The sequence below is a fragment of the Meriones unguiculatus genome, chromosome 7 (assembly GCF_030254825.1).
Source record: "Meriones unguiculatus strain TT.TT164.6M chromosome 7, Bangor_MerUng_6.1, whole genome shotgun sequence".
NCBI classification, from domain to species: Eukaryota; Metazoa; Chordata; class Mammalia; order Rodentia; family Muridae; genus Meriones; species Meriones unguiculatus.
The window spans coordinates 91,724,409-91,745,628 of NC_083355.1; the positions used below are offsets into that span (position 1 = coordinate 91,724,409).

General features: G+C 50.6%; 1 protein-coding gene across 1 annotated transcript in view; it reads right to left on the reverse strand.

Moving 5' to 3' along the window:
- Window positions 1–4,702: 4,702 nt before the first annotated feature.
- The window catches only part of Ltbp2 (latent transforming growth factor beta binding protein 2), a 91,586-nt gene continuing 75,068 nt past the window's right edge, over window positions 4,703–21,220 (reverse strand). Inside the window, 19 exon segments of the mRNA XM_060387866.1 lie at window positions 4,703–9,237; window positions 9,555–9,704; window positions 10,049–10,330; window positions 10,578–10,745; window positions 10,836–10,893; window positions 10,895–10,974; window positions 11,233–11,361; window positions 12,195–12,278; window positions 12,541–12,732; window positions 13,562–13,705; window positions 14,241–14,366; window positions 14,718–14,849; window positions 15,499–15,621; window positions 16,075–16,200; window positions 16,292–16,414; window positions 17,434–17,559; window positions 18,066–18,191; window positions 18,414–18,536; window positions 19,552–19,671. Of these exon segments, the coding sequence (XP_060243849.1) occupies window positions 9,092–9,237; window positions 9,555–9,704; window positions 10,049–10,330; window positions 10,578–10,745; window positions 10,836–10,893; window positions 10,895–10,974; window positions 11,233–11,361; window positions 12,195–12,278; window positions 12,541–12,732; window positions 13,562–13,705; window positions 14,241–14,366; window positions 14,718–14,849; window positions 15,499–15,621; window positions 16,075–16,200; window positions 16,292–16,414; window positions 17,434–17,559; window positions 18,066–18,191; window positions 18,414–18,536; window positions 19,552–19,671 (2,558 nt within the window). The 3' untranslated portion in view covers window positions 4,703–9,091.

Sequence of the window (21,220 nt, forward strand, 5' to 3'; positions counted from 1 at the left end):
TTATACTCTTCTTGAATGTGTTAGGGATTTATCCTTGTGTCCTGTGAAGCCCAGTTTCCACTTATATTATAGGGAACATACATCTTATTGTCATACTCAAGAATATACTCAGTCTTATAAAACCAGGAGATATCCACCACCCCCCCAAAACAAAAAAAAAAAACCTCCAAAATTTGGCCAAACCCCTGTTGATATCTGAATTGCTTGAAAAGTGGCCTTTCTGCTCCATGCCCATAGTGGTGCTTCAAGATTCTGTGACCATTTAGTAATTGAATTTGTGTAGAATATGTTGCTTCACTTGCCTTATTATAGAAAATGTCTGGTTTTATGCGTAGGGGAAGTTGTTTCTTCATTACTTGTAGATAACAGATGGGACTTTAAATTTATTTTTTAAATTTTATGTGCATTGGTGTTTTGCCAGCATGTATGCATGTTGAGGGAGTCGGATCCCCTGAGACAGGACTTACAGACAGTTGTGAGCTGCCGTGTGGGTTCTGGGGAATTAAAACCTGGTCCTCTGGAAGAGCAGCCAGTATTCTTAACCACTGAGTCATTCCTCCAGCCCCCTAGGAAGAGACTTTCAAGAGTGTATTAAATAGAAGATGACCAACAAAACTTGGATTTTTAGATACACAAGTAATTTTTCAGTGTGTTACTTAATCTTTTTAATATGTGTTGTACTTGTGTGTCTATTAGACATATATTTACTTGCTAACCCTTCCATTGCAAGCCAGTGGGCATTAACAGAAAACTTTTTTTTTTTTTTGATAGAACATCAAAAAGTAACCCAGTCAGCTCCCTATATAAACAAACAAATAGAACATATCTACTATAAACTGACAATAACCTGATAGCTTGCGAAACTTCAGGCTGGAGAAAGTTTGTTCTTGATAAGCTATATTTTCTGAGTTCTTACTGGATTAGTAAAGCAAAATATTACTATAAGGGCATTTTTAAAAATAGCACTAATTTATAGCAATTTACTCCAGGTCAGTAAGTGGGAATGCACTTTCTCCCTGTGTGTGTGTGTGTGTGTGTGTGTGTGTGTGTGTACAAAAGTCAAAGTCTTCAGGAAGCAGCTCTGTGTACATACATTTAAAGATGAAGGGCTAAATTTCCACCTTGAAGAGTGTCATTAAAGGGGCTGGTTGAAGAGATGGCTCAGTGGCTAAGAGCACTTGAAGCTTTCTCAAATGACCTTGATGTGAATCCCAGAACACCCATGGTAGCCCAGAACTGTCTGTGACTCCGGGTGCCCACATGGTACATAGACACCCATGCAGACAAGTATTCATATACACAAAAATAAAAATTTAAAACCAAAGAATGCCACTAGAAAAAGGATGTCATTCACAGCACACCTGTCTCAAGAGCAGCATGTTTCCAAAGCTGCATCTCTTTACAAGTCAACATGAGAGTATTAACAACTACAGAAATCATCAAGATGAGTTCCAGATTATATTATGTTCCAAATTAAACTGTGCTCATGGGCACTCCAGAGTTATTTTAAGTCTTCAGTTTTAATCTTGGGGCTCAAAACATCTTTGCTTTAATTGGTTTTTTATTTCTATTTTCATCTTCATAATTGGCACAGTCCCTCTTGGCAAATTTCCAATTGTTCCCAGCAAGGTCTCATAGACAGGTCAGGTTCCGCTGTGGCATCTTGATCTTCTGCTTTGCTCGTAGTACTGAAATGATAACTTCTCAGCCTTGGAATCGAATCCCTAAGTGACACTCCTCCGTAGACAAGATCCCCACATAACAAGAAGCTCCACTCTGTAATGCAGCTCTCTCTTCAAGCTCTGACAAGCCGGGAACACCAGCGCTTCTCACTAATGTTTCTTGTTTCCTGAGTTCAAGCCCAGTCCCCTTTGTGTGAACTTCGTGCACTGTAGACTTTTGGATGACTTGGTCTTGCACTCAGATGCTGTGTTGGCTGAAGTTCCTGCCACGAGCCTCACTCCGCATAAGGAGAGCTTTTAAAAACACAAATTCTCATGATTTTTAAGGCACTTAAGCGGGCTACAGAACTTGAAACAATCGTTGTGCAGTGCTGTGGAGCCCAGAATTACTTAGAAAGATGCTAGAAAAAGAACCAGCACCACAGTCACTGCAGATAGCTATTAATATTGACTCGGAAACCACAGACAAGTGGGCCCGGGGCAGTTACTAGTTACACGTATCCTTTGCTTGGCATCCTTAAAGTTTGTTGTAGCAAAGAGCTGGAGAGATGGCTCAGGGGTCAAGTGTATGTACTGTTTTTTGAGAGAACCTAAATCTCATTCTTAGCACCCGTATCAGGGGCTCATAACCTCCTGTACCTCCACCTCCAGGGGACGAGACCCCCTCTTCTGGCCTCCAACCTCCCATTCCACTCATGGGCATGACGTCATGGGCATGACATACACAATGAAAAATCTTTACTTGAGCATGGTGGTACACACCTTTAATCCCAGCATTTGGGAGGCAGAGGCAGGTGGATCTACACAACAAACTCCAGGCCAGCCAAGGTGAGACCCTGTCTCAAACCAAACCAAAAACCTTGTTACAGCAAAAACTTGTATTTAGGTTACTAGATAGGAATTAAGGTCATCTAGTAAGACAATTTGCCAAGGAAAATGGAAATAGAGTTTGGAATCAGAAACTGTAACAGAAACATTTTCAGTGGGAAATCTAGGACTCAGAAGCAAGCCTCTCCTCTCACATGCTTAGAGGACAGAAGGGAAGTGAGCGGGTCCCCTGCCTGCCGGTGAAAGGAGGCAGATGCTACACCGAAACACCTGTGCATACACATTACTAAGATTCAAAGTCAGTGACGCTAGCTGGGCCTAATAAGATTTTCAGTTCAGGGGGCTGGCGAGATGGCTCAGAGGTTAAGAGCACTGGCTGTTCTTCCAAAGGTCCTGAGTTCAATTCCCAGCAACCACATGGTGGCTCACAACCATCTACAATGTGATCTGATGCCTTCTTCTGGCCTACAGACACACATGCAGGCAGAATACTATAAAAATAATAAATCTTTAAAAAAAAAAGATTTTCAGTTCGGACTACTAACAGCCTTTCATTATTCTTAAAAGATTTTTTATTACATTTACGTGTACTACTGTTGCTGGACAGTGGTGGTGCACACCTTTAATCCCGGAACTCAGGAGGCAGAGGCAAGCGGGTCTCTGTGAGTTTGAGGCCAGCCTGCTCTACAGAGTGAGTTCCGGAACAGCCAGGGCCACACATAAATAAATGTGTATGTCTCTGTACGTGTGGGCAGTGCCCATGTAGGCCAGAAAAGGGTATCAGATGCCCTGGGACTGAAGCTACAGACAGTTGTGAGCCACCATATGGACTCTGGAAGAAAAATCAACACTCTTAACCTTTGAGCCATCTCTCCAGCCCCCTGGAACCTACTCTTTCAGAATATCTTTTTGTGTGCGTTATTGATGTAGTGTTTTTTAAAACTCCCAAGCACGAGCTAAATGTATTCTCCACTAAGTTTCAGTGGCCAAGCAGGCAGAAAAAAAGGTCCCCTAGAATGCAGAAGGCTGTCAGTTTCCTTCTGGTAATGGGAGAATTGGATTCTGTGTTTAGAAAATGGCAGGTTGGAGGAAAACAAGAGCCGTGCTTCTTGTTATGTGAGGATTTTATTTAGGGAAGAATGTCTTTCAGGAGACTTAATCCTGGAGGTGGGGGACACTTCATGAGGCAACCATAGTGTCCAAGAGTCTCTTGAGTGATTTATACCCATGGCATGAAGGGATGGGCACAGTGGATTATTTGCTTGGACTTACTTTTCTTTTTTTCTTTTCTTTTCTTTTCTTTTCTTTCCCTTTCTTTTTCTTTCTTTCTTTCTTTCTCTCTCTCTCTCTCTCTCTCTCTCTCTCTCTCTCTCTTTCTTTCTTTCTTTCTTCCTTTCTTTTTGTTGTTTTCTACAAGCCATTTCTGACCAAATGTCCTCTTCTTGATAGGCCATAAAAGGCAGCAGACAAACATTTTTGCAAGTTTTATTAACTGCTAATTAAGGAAACTATGCCCTCTTCATATAAATGGAAAGCTCTTTCATTCGATCTCCACCCCTGCACCCATTTTTTTTTCTTTTATTTCTTGAGCTAGGGTCCTGAGAGGTCACCCAGGCTGGCCTTGGACTCATTCTATAACTCCAGCAGGCCTTAAATTTGCAGGTGGGACTGGAGCAATGTACCACCAGGCCTGAATTTACTGTTACTTTTTTTTAAAAAAGATTTTTATTATCTGTGTGTATGTATATGTGTCTGTGTCAGTGTATGCCATGTGTGCGAGGATACCTGAGGAGGTCTGAAGACAATGTTGCATCTCCTGGAGCTGGGGTTATAGGCATTTGTAGAGCCACCCAACACGTGTGCTGGGAACCGAACTCCAGCTCTCTGGGCTGATCTTGTTGCACTGTGTCAGCTAACACTGGCTTCAAACTCCTTATCCTCCTACCACAGCCTCTTGGGTGTTGAGAATTACAGGCTTCCATACCCAGTCAGCCCTTCCCAGTGTCTTAAAGAGGGTTTGTCATGGCTTTAGTTGTAGAATTGGCTGCTATGCGAGTTTATGCCTAAGTGCCACACCCCAACTCTCTCTCTCTCTGTTGGGGAGTGGGGTTGAGCACAGGGACTCATGCAGGCTAGACAGTATGACTTAGGGTTTCTGTTGCTAAAACAAAACACCGTGACCGAAAAGCAAGTTGGAGAGCAAAGGGTTTATTCAGCTTCCACAATCTAGCCCATCATTGAAGAAAGTCAGGGCAGGAACTCAAACAGGGCTGGAACCTGGAGGCAGGACTGATGCAGAGGGCATGGAGGGGTGCTGCTGGCTTGCTCCCCATGGCTTGTTCAGCCTGATTTCTTAGAGAATCCAGAACCACCAGCCCAGGTATGGCACCATCCACAACAGGCCGCTCCTCCCCCATCAATCACCAATTAAGAAAATGCCTTACAGGCTTGCCTACGGCTAGATCTTAGGGAGGCGTTTTCTGCATACTGTACCCAAACTCCGTGATACAGTATATTTCATCTTTAGCCAAAATCCTTTTAATTGTGGTGTGATCTTCCACTTGCCATTTAGAGCCTTTGGTGCTGAAGCCTTTGCCTCTTTGTACGGCAGGAATAAAAGATTTGATGATTTTTGAAGATGTGGCCGTGCACCTCATTAAGGATGCTCGATCAGGGATGTGATACGGGAGAGCTCTGCACGTACGGCTTTTTCGGGGTACGTGTCAAACCCGAGAAAATATGCCCAACTAGTTGAAAGGATAGTATGTGAGGAAAGCAAACATCCCACCAAGCCAGCTGTGCTGGGAAGGCAGCATGAAGACAGCTATAGTTCCTTTCCGTAAGCATCTGATCTGTTTGCAGATACTTCAGGAGATAACTAAGGAAGGAGACTGGAGAGCCATGTTAGGTGACGCCAGCTGCAGTGCCCTTCAGTAGACACGTGTGTTTCCATAACTGCAACGCTTTGTAGTTCATTGAAGTTGCCGATTTTGACGTGGGGGTGGGTGGAGAAAGGGACTGCTAAAGACACTCTTTAAAGTGACGCTTGCTTTAACTCTGAGAACTGAGTTCTGTTTCTTTGGGTTTTCATTACAGCGCCTCAGAGGAGGGCTGGCACCTAGCAGGTGCAGCTGGACAGAAGGAACAGGCTAGGCCTCCGTTTGTCCTGATCTAAGGTAATGGATTGGCAGGGCCTGATATTACCCAGTGCACCATTCTGGTTCCTGTGTTCATCTGAAAGGCAGAGATCTCTCCTGCTTCTCTTGCCAGCTGGGATTAATGTCTGCAGTTGCTCTCCCAAAGTTCTTCTCCTGAAAAGCACTCCAGGCCTACCTGATGGAAATTTCCTTAAGAAATTAAAAAATGATTACTTTAATTATAAAAAGTATATCAAAGGAGAGGGCATTGAAGCCATGCTTAATCAGTAGCTGTATTTTAGAGTAGTTTAATTTTTTGAGTAGGTATACATCTATCTACAGATTTAAAAGGTGGAAATACAGTGAAAAAAACCTCAGTGTTCTATTTATCTACCCTGTCATTCTCCCCATAAACCGTGTTGTTTTCAAGAGTTTAATTTTGTAGATATAACATGAAATCACACATATACAGGAGTACTCATTACAGCATCGTGAGCAAAGGCAGGCAATGGCAGTGTCTTCCCGTGAGGCCCTGGCAGAGTAAGTTATGGTTTATCCATTCCGTGGACTAGTATACAGCTATAAAACAGGAGACCATTGTTTATTATTTTTTATTTTGAAACAGGGTCTTGTTTTGTAGCTCAGGCTGTCCTAACTCTCACCGTCCTCTGGCTTTCTGAATGTTGGTTTTATAGGTGCGTGCTACAATGCTAGGCAATAGGAGATAGGTTTTGTGTGTGTGTGTGTGTGTGTGTGTGTGTGTGTGTGTGTTTGTTTTGTTTTGTTTTGTCTTTTGGTTTTTCAAAATAGGGTTTCTCTGTCCTTGACTCACTTTGTAGACCAGGCTGGCCCCGAACTCACAGAGATCGGCCTGCCTTTGCCTCCCTGAGTGCTGGGATTACAGGTGTGGGCCTCTGTGCTTGGCTCAAGATACTGCTTTATGAGCAGGTATAGAGTGAAAAAAAATGTAGTTGGCTGTGGCATTTCACACTTGTAGTCCCGGCACAAAAGAGGCAGAGGATGATTGGTTCTGGGACAGCCTGGCCTACTCAGTAAGACTCTGTGTGAGAGAGAGCGTGAGGGGAGTCACTGTGCACGCACAGTATATTTTTTCTGTTTTTACTAAAAGGCAATATGTGTCTTTGCATGCAGGTGAGGGTAGAGGGCTCTGAGGGCAAGTGCACGGTGCCAGCAGGGCGTGCTTGGGCAGCGGTAGGACGTTCTCTGAGGATGGTGGAAGGTGGAGCGGTGAGGACGAGGTGACCAGCAGTCTGCTCTCCTCTTTAGACACACGGCAGCTCATCTTCCACACTCTCCTACAGCCTTCTCCCCCGAGCCTGTCGCATCATCTTGACATGTGTTTGACTGCCATCTTTTCTGAGCGCTCCACAGTGGTTGTTTCTACTCTTCTGCTATTACAGATATCTCTTTAATAAATAACCTCTAGCATACGTGATTTCCTATTTGGCAAGAACACAGGGGGAGGTTAAGGTCCTAGAAGGGGCACCAGCGAGTCAGAGAGTTAGTTTTGGTCCTGCTGTAACTGCGGAAGGCGTTGGCATTTTGTGCACGTCAGAGGTTGTGGCAGCACGCACTGGCCTCAGTTGTCAGCCGCCCAAGCAAACCTTGATCTCAGCCAGTCTTTAGAAAGCGGCTTCAGGATCCTCCCCTCCCCTGCTGTTAGGAGGAACCCCAGGATCTCATGCACAGTAGGTAAGACTGAACAGAAACCCCACCACCACAACCTCACTGCACTGTTAGGAGGAAAAGCAGATTTCTGTTGGTTTAGGGACCATGCATTTTCGTCTGCTGAGGGTGCTTCAGCTGGGAGAGCGGCCTAAAGAAAGTTACTTAGGCTTCCCGTGTCCCAGTTCTCTTGCCTGCATGAAGGAATAAGGTAGCAAATGAGATTGTCACATGACTAACTGAAACATAAGCACAGCAGTCATTACAGTGCTCAGAGCAGGCATCCAGTACGTTATCCGACGGCTGGCTGTCAGAGCAGCAGGGAGGGCAGTCGTCACCACCTCTTCTGCCTGTCACACTGCCCTGCCAGTCAGGGAACGCAGCCAGTCTGTCCTGTCTTAGGATAGCATAGACCCTTCCGCACGGGAGCCCAGTCATACGGGCTGGTGGAACTGGACATGGAGAGCACAGAGATCCCGCTCCAGTCTAACCTGCAGACTTAACCACGGTGGTACAGGAAATAAGAACAGAGCACAGGTGGGCCTGGATGAACATCTCTTTATTCCACCGCGCTCCCGAACTCCCAGCCAGCGTGTACGGAAGTACATCTCTTAGAGGGATTCCAGGCCCCCATTTTCCTTTCTTTCTTTCTTTCTTTCTTTCTTTCTTTCTTTCTTTCTTTCTTTCTTTCTTTCTTTTTCCTGAAGCGAACAAGTGCAAGGGTTTCTGAGTGGAGGAGATAAACTACATTGAAAATCTGGCTTTCTCTGACAAAACCAACCAAAAAAAGAGACCTTTATAGTGTTAGCTCATCCATTTCTGTTTCACAAAAAGCCCAGAAGAGATTTGTTTCCTATACGGAAACATATGTACCCAAAAAAGATCTTTGGAGATGGGCACTGGATCCTGTGAGATCACCGCTGGGGCACAGTGGTCCTAAGGTGACTCTGAGTACTTATTTGCCCGAAGCTCCTCCATGTTTTTAGATCCGTATAAATCTTGGCTCCTCCTTTCAGATCAACTCCCCAGGGTTTTTCTGTCACTCTCTCGCCATGCTTTCTCAGGCTCATTTTTCCTCCTCGTTTGTGTTTCTTTCACTCAGCGAGTTAGTGTTAGTCTTTGTCCTCTGAGACGAGGGAAACTGGTCCCTTCTTGGGGCCACAGAACTGTCTACAGGGTGGCAATGTGGCAAAAAGGAGCTCTCGCCAGCTTGTCTGAGTGGTGGTGGTGGTGGTGGTTCCGAGAGGTGGCGTGGGAGCTACTCCCCAGACTTTTCCAAAAGCTCTCTTGCTCCACAGATTGCCAAGGGCCACCCCAGGGCAGATGTAGCTGCTGTCTCAGTTACAAATCATCAGGATGATGTGTGGATCACAGCTGGAAAAGGGGTGCCCGCATTTTTTTTTTCTGAACAGCCTAAGAGAAGCGGACGAGGACTCTTCCGATTAGTGTCCTCCAGTGAGGCCCCAAGGACAGATTGGTGGGCTGTGTCTCATGGCCAGTGGCTGAAGCATTAAAATACTTGTGGTGTCTGAGCCAAGCAATGGCATAGAGGCACTGACGGAAGCTCACAACCAGAGCTAAGCTGGACGAGGTTAAAAAGTAAGGCAAGGCTGGTAGAACTGAGCTACGGAGCCCTGGCCTGATGTCATCACGTTGTCTTCCCAGCCATGATGTCTTCCCAGCCAAGGAAGCAATCTTAAGTCCCCAGCCTGTAGCTGAAGCCATTTCCAGAGAGCTGCCCACAGCGACCCCTCACTCTTACTCCTTGGCCGCACAGTGTGGGGGGCCTGGCTCTGCCACGTAGCCCGGGGAACAGTGGCAGCGATAGGAGCCCTCTGTGTTCTCACAGTGACCGTGTGCACAGAGGGCTGCAGGCCCGTTCAAGTCTTCACACTCATTCACATCTGTGGAAGCAAAAAAGAAAACTGTAAGTGTCTCTCTGTCCCTTTAGCCACCAGCCCCTACCCCCCTACCCTGGATATGACACCCAAAAGATGCCCCATTTCCCCAAACCAGACAACTTAAGGATAAAAGCTAAGAAGCAATGATCTCTTAGCATGCCCAAGGCCATGCCTTCTTGTCCTTGCTCCATCCAAGGATTTGCCCCAGCCTAGCATGAAACCTTCGCAATCACTAGGTCGACATGCCCACCAGGGGGCAGCAGCGTACTTCCAAGCCAGCCTAAGTCCTAGGGTAGGGGTCCTCACTGCGCCAAACTTACCCACGCAGGCCATGTGGGCCGCATCCAGCTGGAAGCCTTCAAAGCAGTCGCAAGTGTAGCCCTCCCGCACACGCACGCAGCGGCCATTCTCACAGCCATTCAGGACGCCGCATTCCTCCGCCTGCAGTCCTTCGAAGGAGGCCAGGGGTTCTAAGAGAGGGTCAGAAAGAGCAAGGCTGAGGCCCGCGCTTAGACCCCGGGCTCCCACTAGGGCCTATACCCTCCAGTGCAAAGGTTGTCGCTGCTGAGTGCCAAGGATGGGTTTGTGCAGGTTGATATAACAGTCCTACAGAAAGACACTGACACAAAGGGTCATACTCTTCTGAAGGTTTGGGGTGACAGCTACGGTAGTGTCTGACCCAAGCCTTTCAGAGTCGTGTCTTGCATGACCATGGCCTTGTCTTTCCCCTTCCCTGTCTTCACGCCCCCAGCAATATATGAGGGGGTGAAGGGAATGGTAGTCCCACCTCTTCCTCTAGTTTTGCTGTGCATACCCGAATGGCTGGCCACATAGCGGGGCTGAAGTTCAGAGGGTTGCAGAGGAGGCTCCAGGATTGGTATGTTTTCTCCCAGCTGACTGGCCACGTTGGAGAAGGGTGGCTCAGGCATGGTGTCCTCGGGGCCCAGGTAGTTGTAGAAAGGGGCCCCATCTGGGCTGTAGAGGTTGTAGGGCAGATCATCCGGGCCGGGGCTGTATTCGTAGCCCGGCCGGAAGTGGATCCCTGCTTCCCGCTCTGCCTCAATCCGAGCCACATTGCACAGCTGAGCATAGACCTCTGTCGGGGAGGAAGGAGAAAGGGGGCTGGACTCCAGCTCCAGCTAGCTGGCGCCCGGCGAGCTGGTTCACCCGGCCCTTTGCTCAAGAAGCGAACACGTGGGGATTCCCGACAATTCCTGCACCTCTCTGCGTCCTGAGCAACCAGAATGGAGGTCAAGGCCACTGCTCCCCGACTGCTCTCCTCCTTCCAGGGTGACAGTACCCCCCTCCCAGGGCTACACCCAGACCTGCAGGCCCCCTCTCACCAGAGCTCCTGGGGGGACAGAGAGCACACTGCTGGCTCCAGGCCTCGCCATCTTGGCAGCAGCACTCTGTGTAGGTAGTATGGTGGCCACGCAAGGGTTGGCTGCACACGTCATTGGTGACCTTTTTCCAGCAGATGTCCATGTGGATGTCGTGGTCGGGGAAGTCCTCTGGCGGCACAGACGGCAGATGGGTGCGGGTCACAGGCCAGGTCTGTGCCCCTCCCCCCCACCCCGTTGCCCACACCCCCATCTCCTCACCTGTGCCCCCAGTGCTGTTTACACAGCGCTGCCCGCTGAGGTCGAGGGTGAGGGGGGGGGCTGCAGAAGCAGTGGAAGGAGCCGTCAGTGTTCACGCACTCGCCATTCTCACAGGCCAGGTCCTGGCATTCGTTGTCATCTGTGGTGTCAGGAAAAGGTGCAACAGGGCCAGAGCGGCCTTGTCAGACACTGCTCACAGGAGGATCTCCCTAAGGAGGCCCATGAAGATGCCCGTGCTGGAAGGGCTCCCTCTAGGGACAATCTCCAACAGCCTAGATCCCCCCCCACCTCTGACCCGCCTGTGGCAGTGGACATCCTGCCCAGAAAGGGGGGGGGGCTTTTGGCAAGAGTGGAACCTGGGCTTAGCGGGGCAGGGGAGGGGCATGTGGGTCCTCACCCTGGCACTTCCTGCTGGAGCCGTCATAGTGGTAGCCAGGGCTGCACACGCAAATGTAGCCAGGCACTGTGTTGAGGCATCGGCCATTCTGGCAGAGAGCAGGCCCGAACAGCACACACTCATCGGCATCTGAAGGAGAGCAGAGTGAGGGGAGAAAGGGGGAAAAGCAGCAGGAAAGGGGGTACTTACAGTCAGAGGCCCTACATCCAGCTGTCCAAGTGGGCTGGTAAAGTCACTCAGGGTCTTCTTGCCACCGTTTCTCCTCTAAAATATTGCTCAACCTCTTGTAAGTGTGATGAGGATTAAGAAATACTAATACCCATAAGTACTTTAAATAGTGCTTGGTGCATAGCAGGCACTCAAGAAAAGCTACCTTTTGGGCTGGGGTGTTAGGTGGTAGAGTGTCTGCCTGAAGCTGTTGGTTTTATTCCCAGCAACACATGTATACATACACACACACACACACACACACACACAACACATGTACTCACACACGCAGGCACACACCTTCTGTTTCTATTATTCCCTTCTCAGGACTAGCTTTTGGAGTAAGGCGCCAAGGGGACCAGAACATGAGACTCTCCAGTAAGAGTATGAGCTCCCCAAAGTTTCTGCTTTGGTGGGTGGAGCGAGGGAGATACCTACTGTCCTGACCTGGGTGGCAGTGCGGGGCCCTCAGGCAGTCCCTGTGTCCAGGTATGGCGGACGTGAGGCCAAACACCACAGCGTCCCCTCTAGGCTTGAGGACACAAGGAAACTGAGCTCATGCGAACACCCCAGGAGGATCTTGTTTAAAACCTTTCAGCTAAAAATGTCACAGGCAAAGAAGACCCAGAGCCCAAAAGACAGAATCGACCTGGAAGCCAGGGCTAGGTGTAGGACTTTCTGGGGGCTCGCAGAGGACTAGGCCAGGGTTCACTCTGGCAAGCGGAGTTTGAGGAGGAGGTGTTGGGGATGTTTACCTGTGTACATGGTTTGTCCAAATGTCCAGGCTCCTTCCACTGGGATGTAGCCTTGACCACTGGGGCAGAGCTCACTGAATTCAACTGCATAGGAAGGCGTCCAAGCTCAGAGAGGGAATGCTATCTCCCCCTCCCCCCATTTCTTAACATCTAATTATATAATAGCGGCTGTCCTGGCACTTTGCTATGTAGCTCAGACTTGCCTCAAACTCATCCTCTTTCTGCCTCAGCCTCCTGAATGCCGGAAGCTGGAATTACAGGCATGTGCCATCACCCCTGGCTCCTTCCCTGATCCCGGCCCCCTGCAAACTGACCCAAAGAGTCTCTGTAGCCCTTGAGGCCTTACCTGAGTCCTCCGACGGGCAGGGGTCACAGGCTGCTCCCCACCTGGCACCCTGGGTACAGCAGCACTCAGCCTGTGTGGAGTTCAGGCCCAGGACGTGAGAGCAGAGAGCACCATCATCGTGCCCAGAGTAGCATTCCATGCGGATGAGGCCTGGATCCTGGTCTCCTGTCGGAACCTCCGGGAGACTCTGGGCTGTGTGCGAGAGACACACAGGACCCTTTGACACATCCCCGCCCTCAAGGTGATCTTTTAAACTTGGTGTCCACATAGAAGCTTACGGTGTGCATTATCTCCTATGGTACCCTTATCACCCCTAGGAATGGCTGCTGTTTTCATTTCCCGTAGCACAGACGAAGACATTGCATCTCAGAAGTTACGTTTAAGAAGTTATTAGGGGGTGAAATGGGACTGTGACCCCAACGCCTCCAGTGCCGGAGCCCCTGATGTTTTTAGCATACTACTTGCCCACAACCCACACGGGCAAGCCCCACACCTCCATAAGAGCATCCCTCTGACCCCTTCTGCTTCTCAGGGACCCCAAGCCCTTCTCCCTCCCCATTATTTCTTACAAAGTTCCCCTTGCTTTTCTCCAAGGCACTGAAGCCAGCTGAGTACTGGTCCAGCCTGGGGCAGAGTGGCAGTGGGAGGGGTCAGGTCCAGCTGAACTCAATCTCAAGGCCTCCTTTACCCAAAAGACCCAGCCAAAGATTGGGTGGATTCAGGGTCTCTCATAAACTCAATCTGTGGTTCTGGGGGGCTATTCTAAGTGCCAGAGCACCCTGAATTTCCCTAGATCATCCTAGTCTTTTTGTGGGGGGGGGGTTTGTCTAGCACGTGCTGGCCAAGTGAGGCACTTAGGCTCCTGTCTGCTCCATAACCCATGCCTAACCCCTCTCCCTAACACTCTCCCTATGAGCTTTACTAAGCGGCAGGAGCTACATGAATGGGCAACTTTTATAAGCCAGAGTCCTCGTGGAAAATGGCAGGAAGGGAAGGGGCCGCCGAGCCTCTCAGGTCTCACCTCCAGCCACCCGAGGACGGCAGCGTCCTTCTTGTGCGTCATACTCCTCCAGGTCACTGGCGCAGAGGCAGAGGAAGGAGCCTTCCACGTTCTCACAGAGCGCATCCCCACACACTGCCAGCATGAGCTCGCACTCGTTCACATCTGCCAGGCAAGGGCAGACCCGAGTACAGAGGAGAGGAAACTAATGGCCCCCTGCCCCTGATTCCAGCCCAGACTAGGCAGCTTCTCACATCCTCAAGAGAACCGCACAGGGAAGAAGCGAGAGCGGATATGAATTAGCGGGAAAGGGAGACTGGCGGGCGGAGGGAAGGGAAAAGAGAAGAGAGGTTGCTGAAATCGGTTCTAAAAGTGAACCAAGAGGGGAGTTCCCTCCTCTGGCTGGACATTTGTGTCCCACTTTCTCTAGGGAAGAGAATGGGGCAGGAGGTCTCTTCTTTCTGTGGCAGGACTGACCACTCTTCTACCTTCCCAGGAGCAATGCTAGCTGGCGGGGAATTCTCCCTCCCTTGAACCTTCCTTGGTTCCCCTTTGGGGTCCTGTCATGGAGCCATGTAAATATGGATGTCTCAGGAGAGGGCCCTAGCCCTCCTTTCAGGAAAGACGAACATTGGTGGAAACGAGAAGGGCCCAAGGGCTTTTCCTAGCCCAGACCTTGGGTAGCCCGCAGGCTTCTCACCAACACACTCCCAGCCTGAGGGAGAGGTCTCGAAGCCCTGGTCACACAGGCAGCGGAAGGAGCCGTCCATGTTGTCACAGAAGCCGTGGCTCCCGCACACAGTGTCGTTGGCACATTCATCTATGTCTGCGGGATAATGGGGACCAGGATAGAGGGTGTGTATGCTCTCTCTGTTTGCTGGGAGTACTTATTTATCAGGGCTATTACCACCAAAATTTGAAAGAAAGAAAGAAAAACAAAACAAAACAAAACAAAAAACAAAAACCAACAACCCTTGGACACAGCACAAGAAAGCTTTAACTGTAACATTTTTTTTGTGTAAACTTCGCTGTATGGAAAATACACAAACTTCAAACAAGTGCCCCAACAGTATCCTTGGGAGAACCTGTTTCTAGTTCAATGCAGGGAAAACCAGACATCCTCGGCCCTCCTCAGCCCTCCCATGCCCACCTCCTGCCCCCCACCCCCACCCCTCACCAATGCAGTCTCCTGTTGGGGCCATGTAGAAGCCAGGCTGGCAGCCCAGGACGCAGCGATAGGAACCTGGGCTGTTCTCACACCTCCAGTCTCCACATATTGGATCTTCGTCATCCTCACACTCATCAATATCTGTCCCCAAGCCACGAGAGGGGCCAGATGTGTGGCTAAGGCCACTGTCCTGGCCCCACCTTGCTGACATTCCAAGCTCACTTCCCACAGCTTCTGAGGTCTGAGGTCCGTCTCTAATCATTGTGCTTACCTCACCCACGGCAGATTAATTCAGGAGAGCTTCCCCCGACCCAGCAGGGCTGAGCATGGAGGAAGACAACTATACACCACTTGGGAAGCCCTGAACATGCTCTCAGCCTCTTCTGCCTCTCATCCCCAGCAGGATAGGCACTGCATGCCACTTTCGCCACAGGTGGGGTTCAGGGAGCTCTCTTCAAGATCTATGTCCCTAATCCAGTTTCAAGATAGTCTGTAACCATCTGTCCTACCAAAAGACACTGGACATAGCAGGTGTTTGGTATCTGCTGAACGTATCTGGCCTTTAAAACTAGATTGTGGGCCCTGCTGGTATAACGATTAAGATTGTCTTTATCATGCCAGCCTTGGACAGTCCCCGGGGCCAGACTTTGTGTTTATACTTTGGCTTTCATAGAAAATGCTTTATTCCCTGAGAAGCTTTGCTCACTGTTCCAGGAGCTAAGGAGCACACAGGGATAGAAATGGGCAGAAGACAGGCAGAGCACCCCCGTCCAATCCCGAGAGTCCTTACCCACACACTCTCGGCTGTCTGGGGAGGGCTGGAAGCCAGTCTCACACAGACAGTTGAAGGAGCCCTCTGTGTTGACACAGTGGCCCCCTAGACACGGGTCTGTGGCTGCGCATTCATCAACATCTAGGATAAAGACAGCAGTCAGCAGGCATAACTGTGGGTCTCTTTAGAGCTTGTTAGGGCTCCGAGCAGCTTCCTCAGGACCTCAGGAAGCCCGTAAGGGAGCCAGGGAGAAGCTGGGGTAGGGACAGACCAGAGCCGGGAACCTGAGGCCATAACTGTGGGGTGGGCTGTAGTGCTGGGGCTTTGTCAGCTAAAGAAAGGTGACACTGAGACCATGGAGAGCATGTGCGCCTTCCACAGGTATCACAGAGAGGTCCTCTGACAGACTCTGAGTCCTTCCTCACAAGATGTGGATCTTCCACATCTCCCCAGCCTTCCCATTTCCTCCCCACTGGGTAGGCAGGCTTTGGGCACATTCACATCAGCGGTAATATTCAGACGGGACTCCGATCTGGACACAGCCTCTAACAGCCCTGCTGGTGGACCTTAGAGGTGACCATGCCGACTTCTTACCCTGGCATCTGGTGCCTCCCTCAGCACTGACAAAGCCGGGCGCGCAGAGACAGAAGAAAGACCCCTGGCTGTTGAGGCACTCGCCATGAGGGGCACAGTGCTCCTCCCCGACACACTCGTCCATGTCTGCAGGGGCAAGATGAGAAGGGAGCATCTTGGGGGATGCCCTCACCTCTGCAGATGCTCACCTCCTTGTGGGGAGACTTGGGGTACTCACCCTCACACACAGTGCCGTTGGCCAGCTGGAAGCCCTGGGGACAGAGGCACTGATAGGAACCTTCCGTGTTCTTGCACTCGCCCCCCAGGCAGCTGTTCTGGCGACCGTCACACTCATCCACATCTGTAGGGTTACACAGGGGAGGGGCCCATCACCTGCCTGAGGGGGCTGGCCCAGGGCAGCAGAGCTGGGAGAAGCTAAGGAGAGAGCCACTGGTAAAGGATGACCATTTGGCCCAATCCTGGCTGGGTTCCTGCATACCCAGTAGTCCTGGCCTAGGCAAACCAAATCCTCTTTCCCCTGTCTTGGCTGAGAGGCAGCAGGACCCAAGAAGGTAACAGAGGGTCTTATTTTGCTTCTTTGTTTGTGAGTTTGTTTTGAGATAGGATCTCATAGAGTTAACACTGGCCTTGCCTCCATCTTGTTAGATAGCCAAGGATGACCTTGAACTCCTAATCCTCTTGCTCTCACCTCCCAAATGCTAGCATTACAAACTTGGGTCATCTGGCCTGCTTCCCACCCTCACCCCACCCCCCTTACTATGTATGTAGCCCTGGTTGGCCTTGGACTTTTCCTTGTCCTGACTAGGTCTCTTGATCATTATAGCCATTATTAATACTATTGCAAAGCACAATGGATGCCTCAACCTTCCTAAAGCCAAGACCCTTTAATTCAGTTCCTCATGTTGTGGTGACCACCCTCCCAACCATAAAATGATTTCGTTGCAATTTCGTAACTGTAACTTCGCTACTGTTAATGACTCGGAATGTAAATATCTTATATCCAGGATATCTGATACAGAAACACTCTGAAATGATCATCGACCCCCATAGGGGTCAAGACCCACACATTGAGAACAGCTGCTCTAGAAGCCAGTCTTAGGAAGTCTTGAGAGTCTAGGCCAAGGCCCAAGAAACCACCCTTGTCTCTTGTTGTCCCTTGGTGCTCCTGAGACACTGCAGCCTGTGCCCAGTGACTTCACAACATCTAGCCCTCTGCTGACTTCTTCCAGAGAAGGAGTAGTTATAGGTGTCCCGGGCCCATTATCCTAGGTTTAAGGGGAGCTCTTGTTCCTTCTTGTACATACTAGGTTGGTCTACTGTCGCCCACTGGTGCTCTCCCACAGGGGAGGGGTCTCTTACCTACACAGCTGTTGCCCAGGGGGCTGGGTTGGTAGCCCCTGTCACAGTCCTTGCAGGAGAAGGAGCCCACAGTGTTGGTGCAGACTCCTGTGGGGCAGACTCCGGGGAAGGCACATTCATCGAGGTCTAGGCAGATAGACAGCTGTGGCCATGGGCCCAGGAGGGCGGTCCCACCAGTGAGGCCTTCCCTCATAACACCTCTAGGGAAGGGCAAGCCCTGGCCATATTCTATAAGGCAGCCCCATACTTCCTTCCTAGACAGCTCCATGGTTAGCCCTACCTCCAGCTTACCTCTTTTGAGACAGGGTCATGTAGCTCAGGTTGGCCTCAAACTCAGGGTCATGGAGCTAAGGCTGGCCTCGAACTACTGATCCTTCTGCTGCCATCCCGAAGCGCCGGGATGATAGGCATGCCCCACCACATGTCACTTTAGTTCCCTCTTGTCTCTGTGACCGTGTCTCATTCATGATTTTGCAAGTTATGACAATAAAATCTCCCTTGGGGCCAAGTCCCCCAAAGTTCCCTCTAACCTAACCCAGAGACTCCCAGGGTCAGACCTGGGCTGGGGAACAAATAGACGTTACTCAGGAGGGAGGAAGGCCTCCATCCTGTCACCGTCTCTCCTGCGTTACCTTCACAGGCGGTGCCGTCTTCGTTCACCCAGTACCCACTCTGACAGGCTGAGCACGTGAAGGAGCCCTCAGTGTTGAGGCACAGGCCGGTGGGGCAGGAGGCTCGGCTGGCACACTCGTCCACATCTGAAAGAAGCCATTGAGTTCTGTACGGGATCCTGCAGGGCAGACATGCCCAAAACTCATAGGTGGGCGGGGAAGGTAGAAAGGACAGGTTTTAGCAAACCGGTGAGATAGGCCTCGAGCCTGATGGGATGATTCAGGAGTGGATGCAGGGATTGGCGCGCAAAGGGAAAGATGGCTGCAGGCTTGATTTCCCTGCGCAAGGAGCGTGCTGCATCTTTGTACCTCGGCAGCCCTTCTTGTCCGCGGTGACCTCATAGCCCGCCTCACAAGAGCATCTAAAGGAGCCTTCTGTGTTGATGCACGTTCCGTGGGCACAGATCCCAGGGGTCAGACACTCATTCACATCTGTGGATAAAGTCCAAGATGGCACACTGGCCCCCTCGTCTCCTTTGCACTGCTCCTCACTCTAGCAAGCCTTGACCATCTCAATCATGAGCCTGTGGAACCAGCCTTCAGAGAGCACGTAGGCCACCCTTAGAGAGCGGCGAAGCCATGCTCTTTTATTTCACCCAGGTTAAAGCAGCGTCACACCCTCCTGCGTGCTCCTCAGCTCCCCTGTTGTGATACAGAACACCCTGCCTAGTCTTGGAAAGTGAAGCCACCTAGAGTGTTAGAAATAAGGTACCCAGGACCCTTGACCCACTCAACTGTGAGTCTCACCCTCTCTAGTCTCTTACCCGCCACCTAAACAAACAAACAAACAACGACAACAAAATCCCATGTCCCATACCCAACAAACAGTCTCAGTACGTGGGTGGGCAGTGTGGAGAGAGGCCAGGCCTGGGTGGCTGTGGCTGTCTTGAGGGCCTGGGAATTATCTGCCCTCCCCAGAGCCTCAAAGCATCTATTCAGAACACGGCCCCTCCCGGCACCAGGACCTTGGGCTCTTTTCCTGCGGGGGCTGAGGAGAAAGAGCACTGCTCTTCCCACTGACACTGAGTTGTTCTGGGAACAAGAAGTGCTACTGCCCTTCAGTGTGTGATGCTCCTTATGCGGTCCTTCACTGTAGGAGAGCCGAGGGCCTGCTGGCTGGCTAAGACCCCCCGAGGCTTCTCATCCCAGTCCACAGAAGCCAACCACGGGAGCTTCTGGGGATTTGGGATAGAGCTTCAGAACGGATGTGGCTGAGCAGCAGGGGAGGGCCCCACCCTCGCTGATTCAGAGGGCAGAGTCCCATAACCGAAGCACACCCACATCACAGTCAGCATCCTCTAAGAGTCGAACCGGATGATGGGGGGACAATACCCTCTAAGCCACTTCTGTCTGCCCATCTCTTCCCCTCCCTGTGTGTGGGCTCAACCGGCCATCGCAAAGCCAAGTGATCCCTCCCCCCCCCAGTGCCTTGGCAATCAGCCCTTACCTACACAGCTCCCACTCTGGCCTTTGTAGCCCTCCTCACAGGCCAAACAAGCGTAGGAGCCAGGGGAGTTGACGCATCTCCCATCAGGGCAGGTACCAGGGTGACGGCATTCATTGATATCTATAAAACAACAGTCCCTCCCTTGGTCATCTCTGAGAACCACTACCCATGGGTACTTCATGTCTGCAAACCCTTGACCCTGCCCTGTGTGGGGAAATGGATGTTCGTTTCTGCATAGATGAACACTAGGAAAAAATGAGTTGCTGTGTGTTCCCAACCCCACCTCCCCGACTCACTATCCTAGAGCAAAGACAGATGAAAGGACTCAAAAATGGGAACACTTCCCAGGTGGCTGCATTAGGCTGTGGGTGCTGTTAGCTGGAGGAAGTGGGAGAGCTGTATGTTTCGCGCTGGTCTATTTGGGATGTTTCTTCATATTACCCTTGGTAAATGCTTAACCCTTCACAACGGGTGGCCACTGGTGGCACAGCAGTTAGTTGGACTGTTACCACAGGCCCCAGGAAATCACCAAAGGGCAGTGAAAGCTAAGTGCTTTTCTGGGCCAGGAAATGAAGGCTGAGGCTGAACTTTATTCTTGGGTATGGCACGGACCCGCCTTGAGGCAGGGTGCAGACTTAAGGATCAAGGTTGGCAAGGTTCCTCTGCTTTTTTTCTAGCCGATAGGCACAGGGTCTTAGCACTCCCTCTGCTGAGATCCAGAGCCTCAGGCTGCAAGACTTGAAGTCTGGGAACTAACAGGACAGGCAGGGGGAGAGGGGACCAAGGAGAGAGAGTGACAGCAAGGAAGAGAAGCTTTGCCCCAAGGATCCGAGTGCCGCGTTCTTCATTCATGGCTTGCCTATCAGGGACTCTGAGGTATCCAGGGGATGAACTGAGGGAGAGAGGTCAGACCACAGGGACTAAGCTCTGGGCCACAACCGCATGAGAACAATTCTGGCCCAAGTAATCAAAATGCCTGGCCATCAGGTTGGCCAAGCTCCAAAGCAAACGGGAGGATTTATCCTCCTAAATTGGCAATTATTCTCTGGGAGAAAGTTCGGCAGCTTAGGCAAACCAAAGGGGCCTACTGCACAGAAGGAAGACCTACTCAGGACCTACAGGAAAGACGCGGAAGACAGGCAAGGGAGAGAAGGCAAGCGTCCTGTGAAAGGGCTAACGCCACCAGCTGATGACAGCGTAAAGCAGAGCAGGGCAAGGGGCCTGAGGCTGTTTGGCCTGCAGAAGTCAGGAGCCATCATGGCTGTCTGTCTCCGAGGGACCTGGACTTTTCAAGCCCAGAGCTTGTCCCTAAGGGTCTAGAAGAGGAGGACACATCCTCAAGTAGTTATTGGGGTGAGTGTCTGAAAAGACACCTACAATTTCTAGGTAAAAAGGCTCATCCCTGGAAAGACAGCCACAATAAGCCCCTAGCTGGGCTGTCATGACACTAAGAAGAACTAGCCTAGGGGTCTATAGATCAGATCCCTTGGAACTGGTGGTACAGACAGTTGTGAGCTGCCTTGTGGGCACTGGGACTTGAACCCGGGTCCTTTTGAAGAGCAGACAGTGCTCTTAACCACTGAGCCATCTCTCCAGCCCCCTCCACTGACTCTTGATAGACACACGACACCTCGGAGATAGGAGCCTGACTCTGTAACTAATCTTGGGG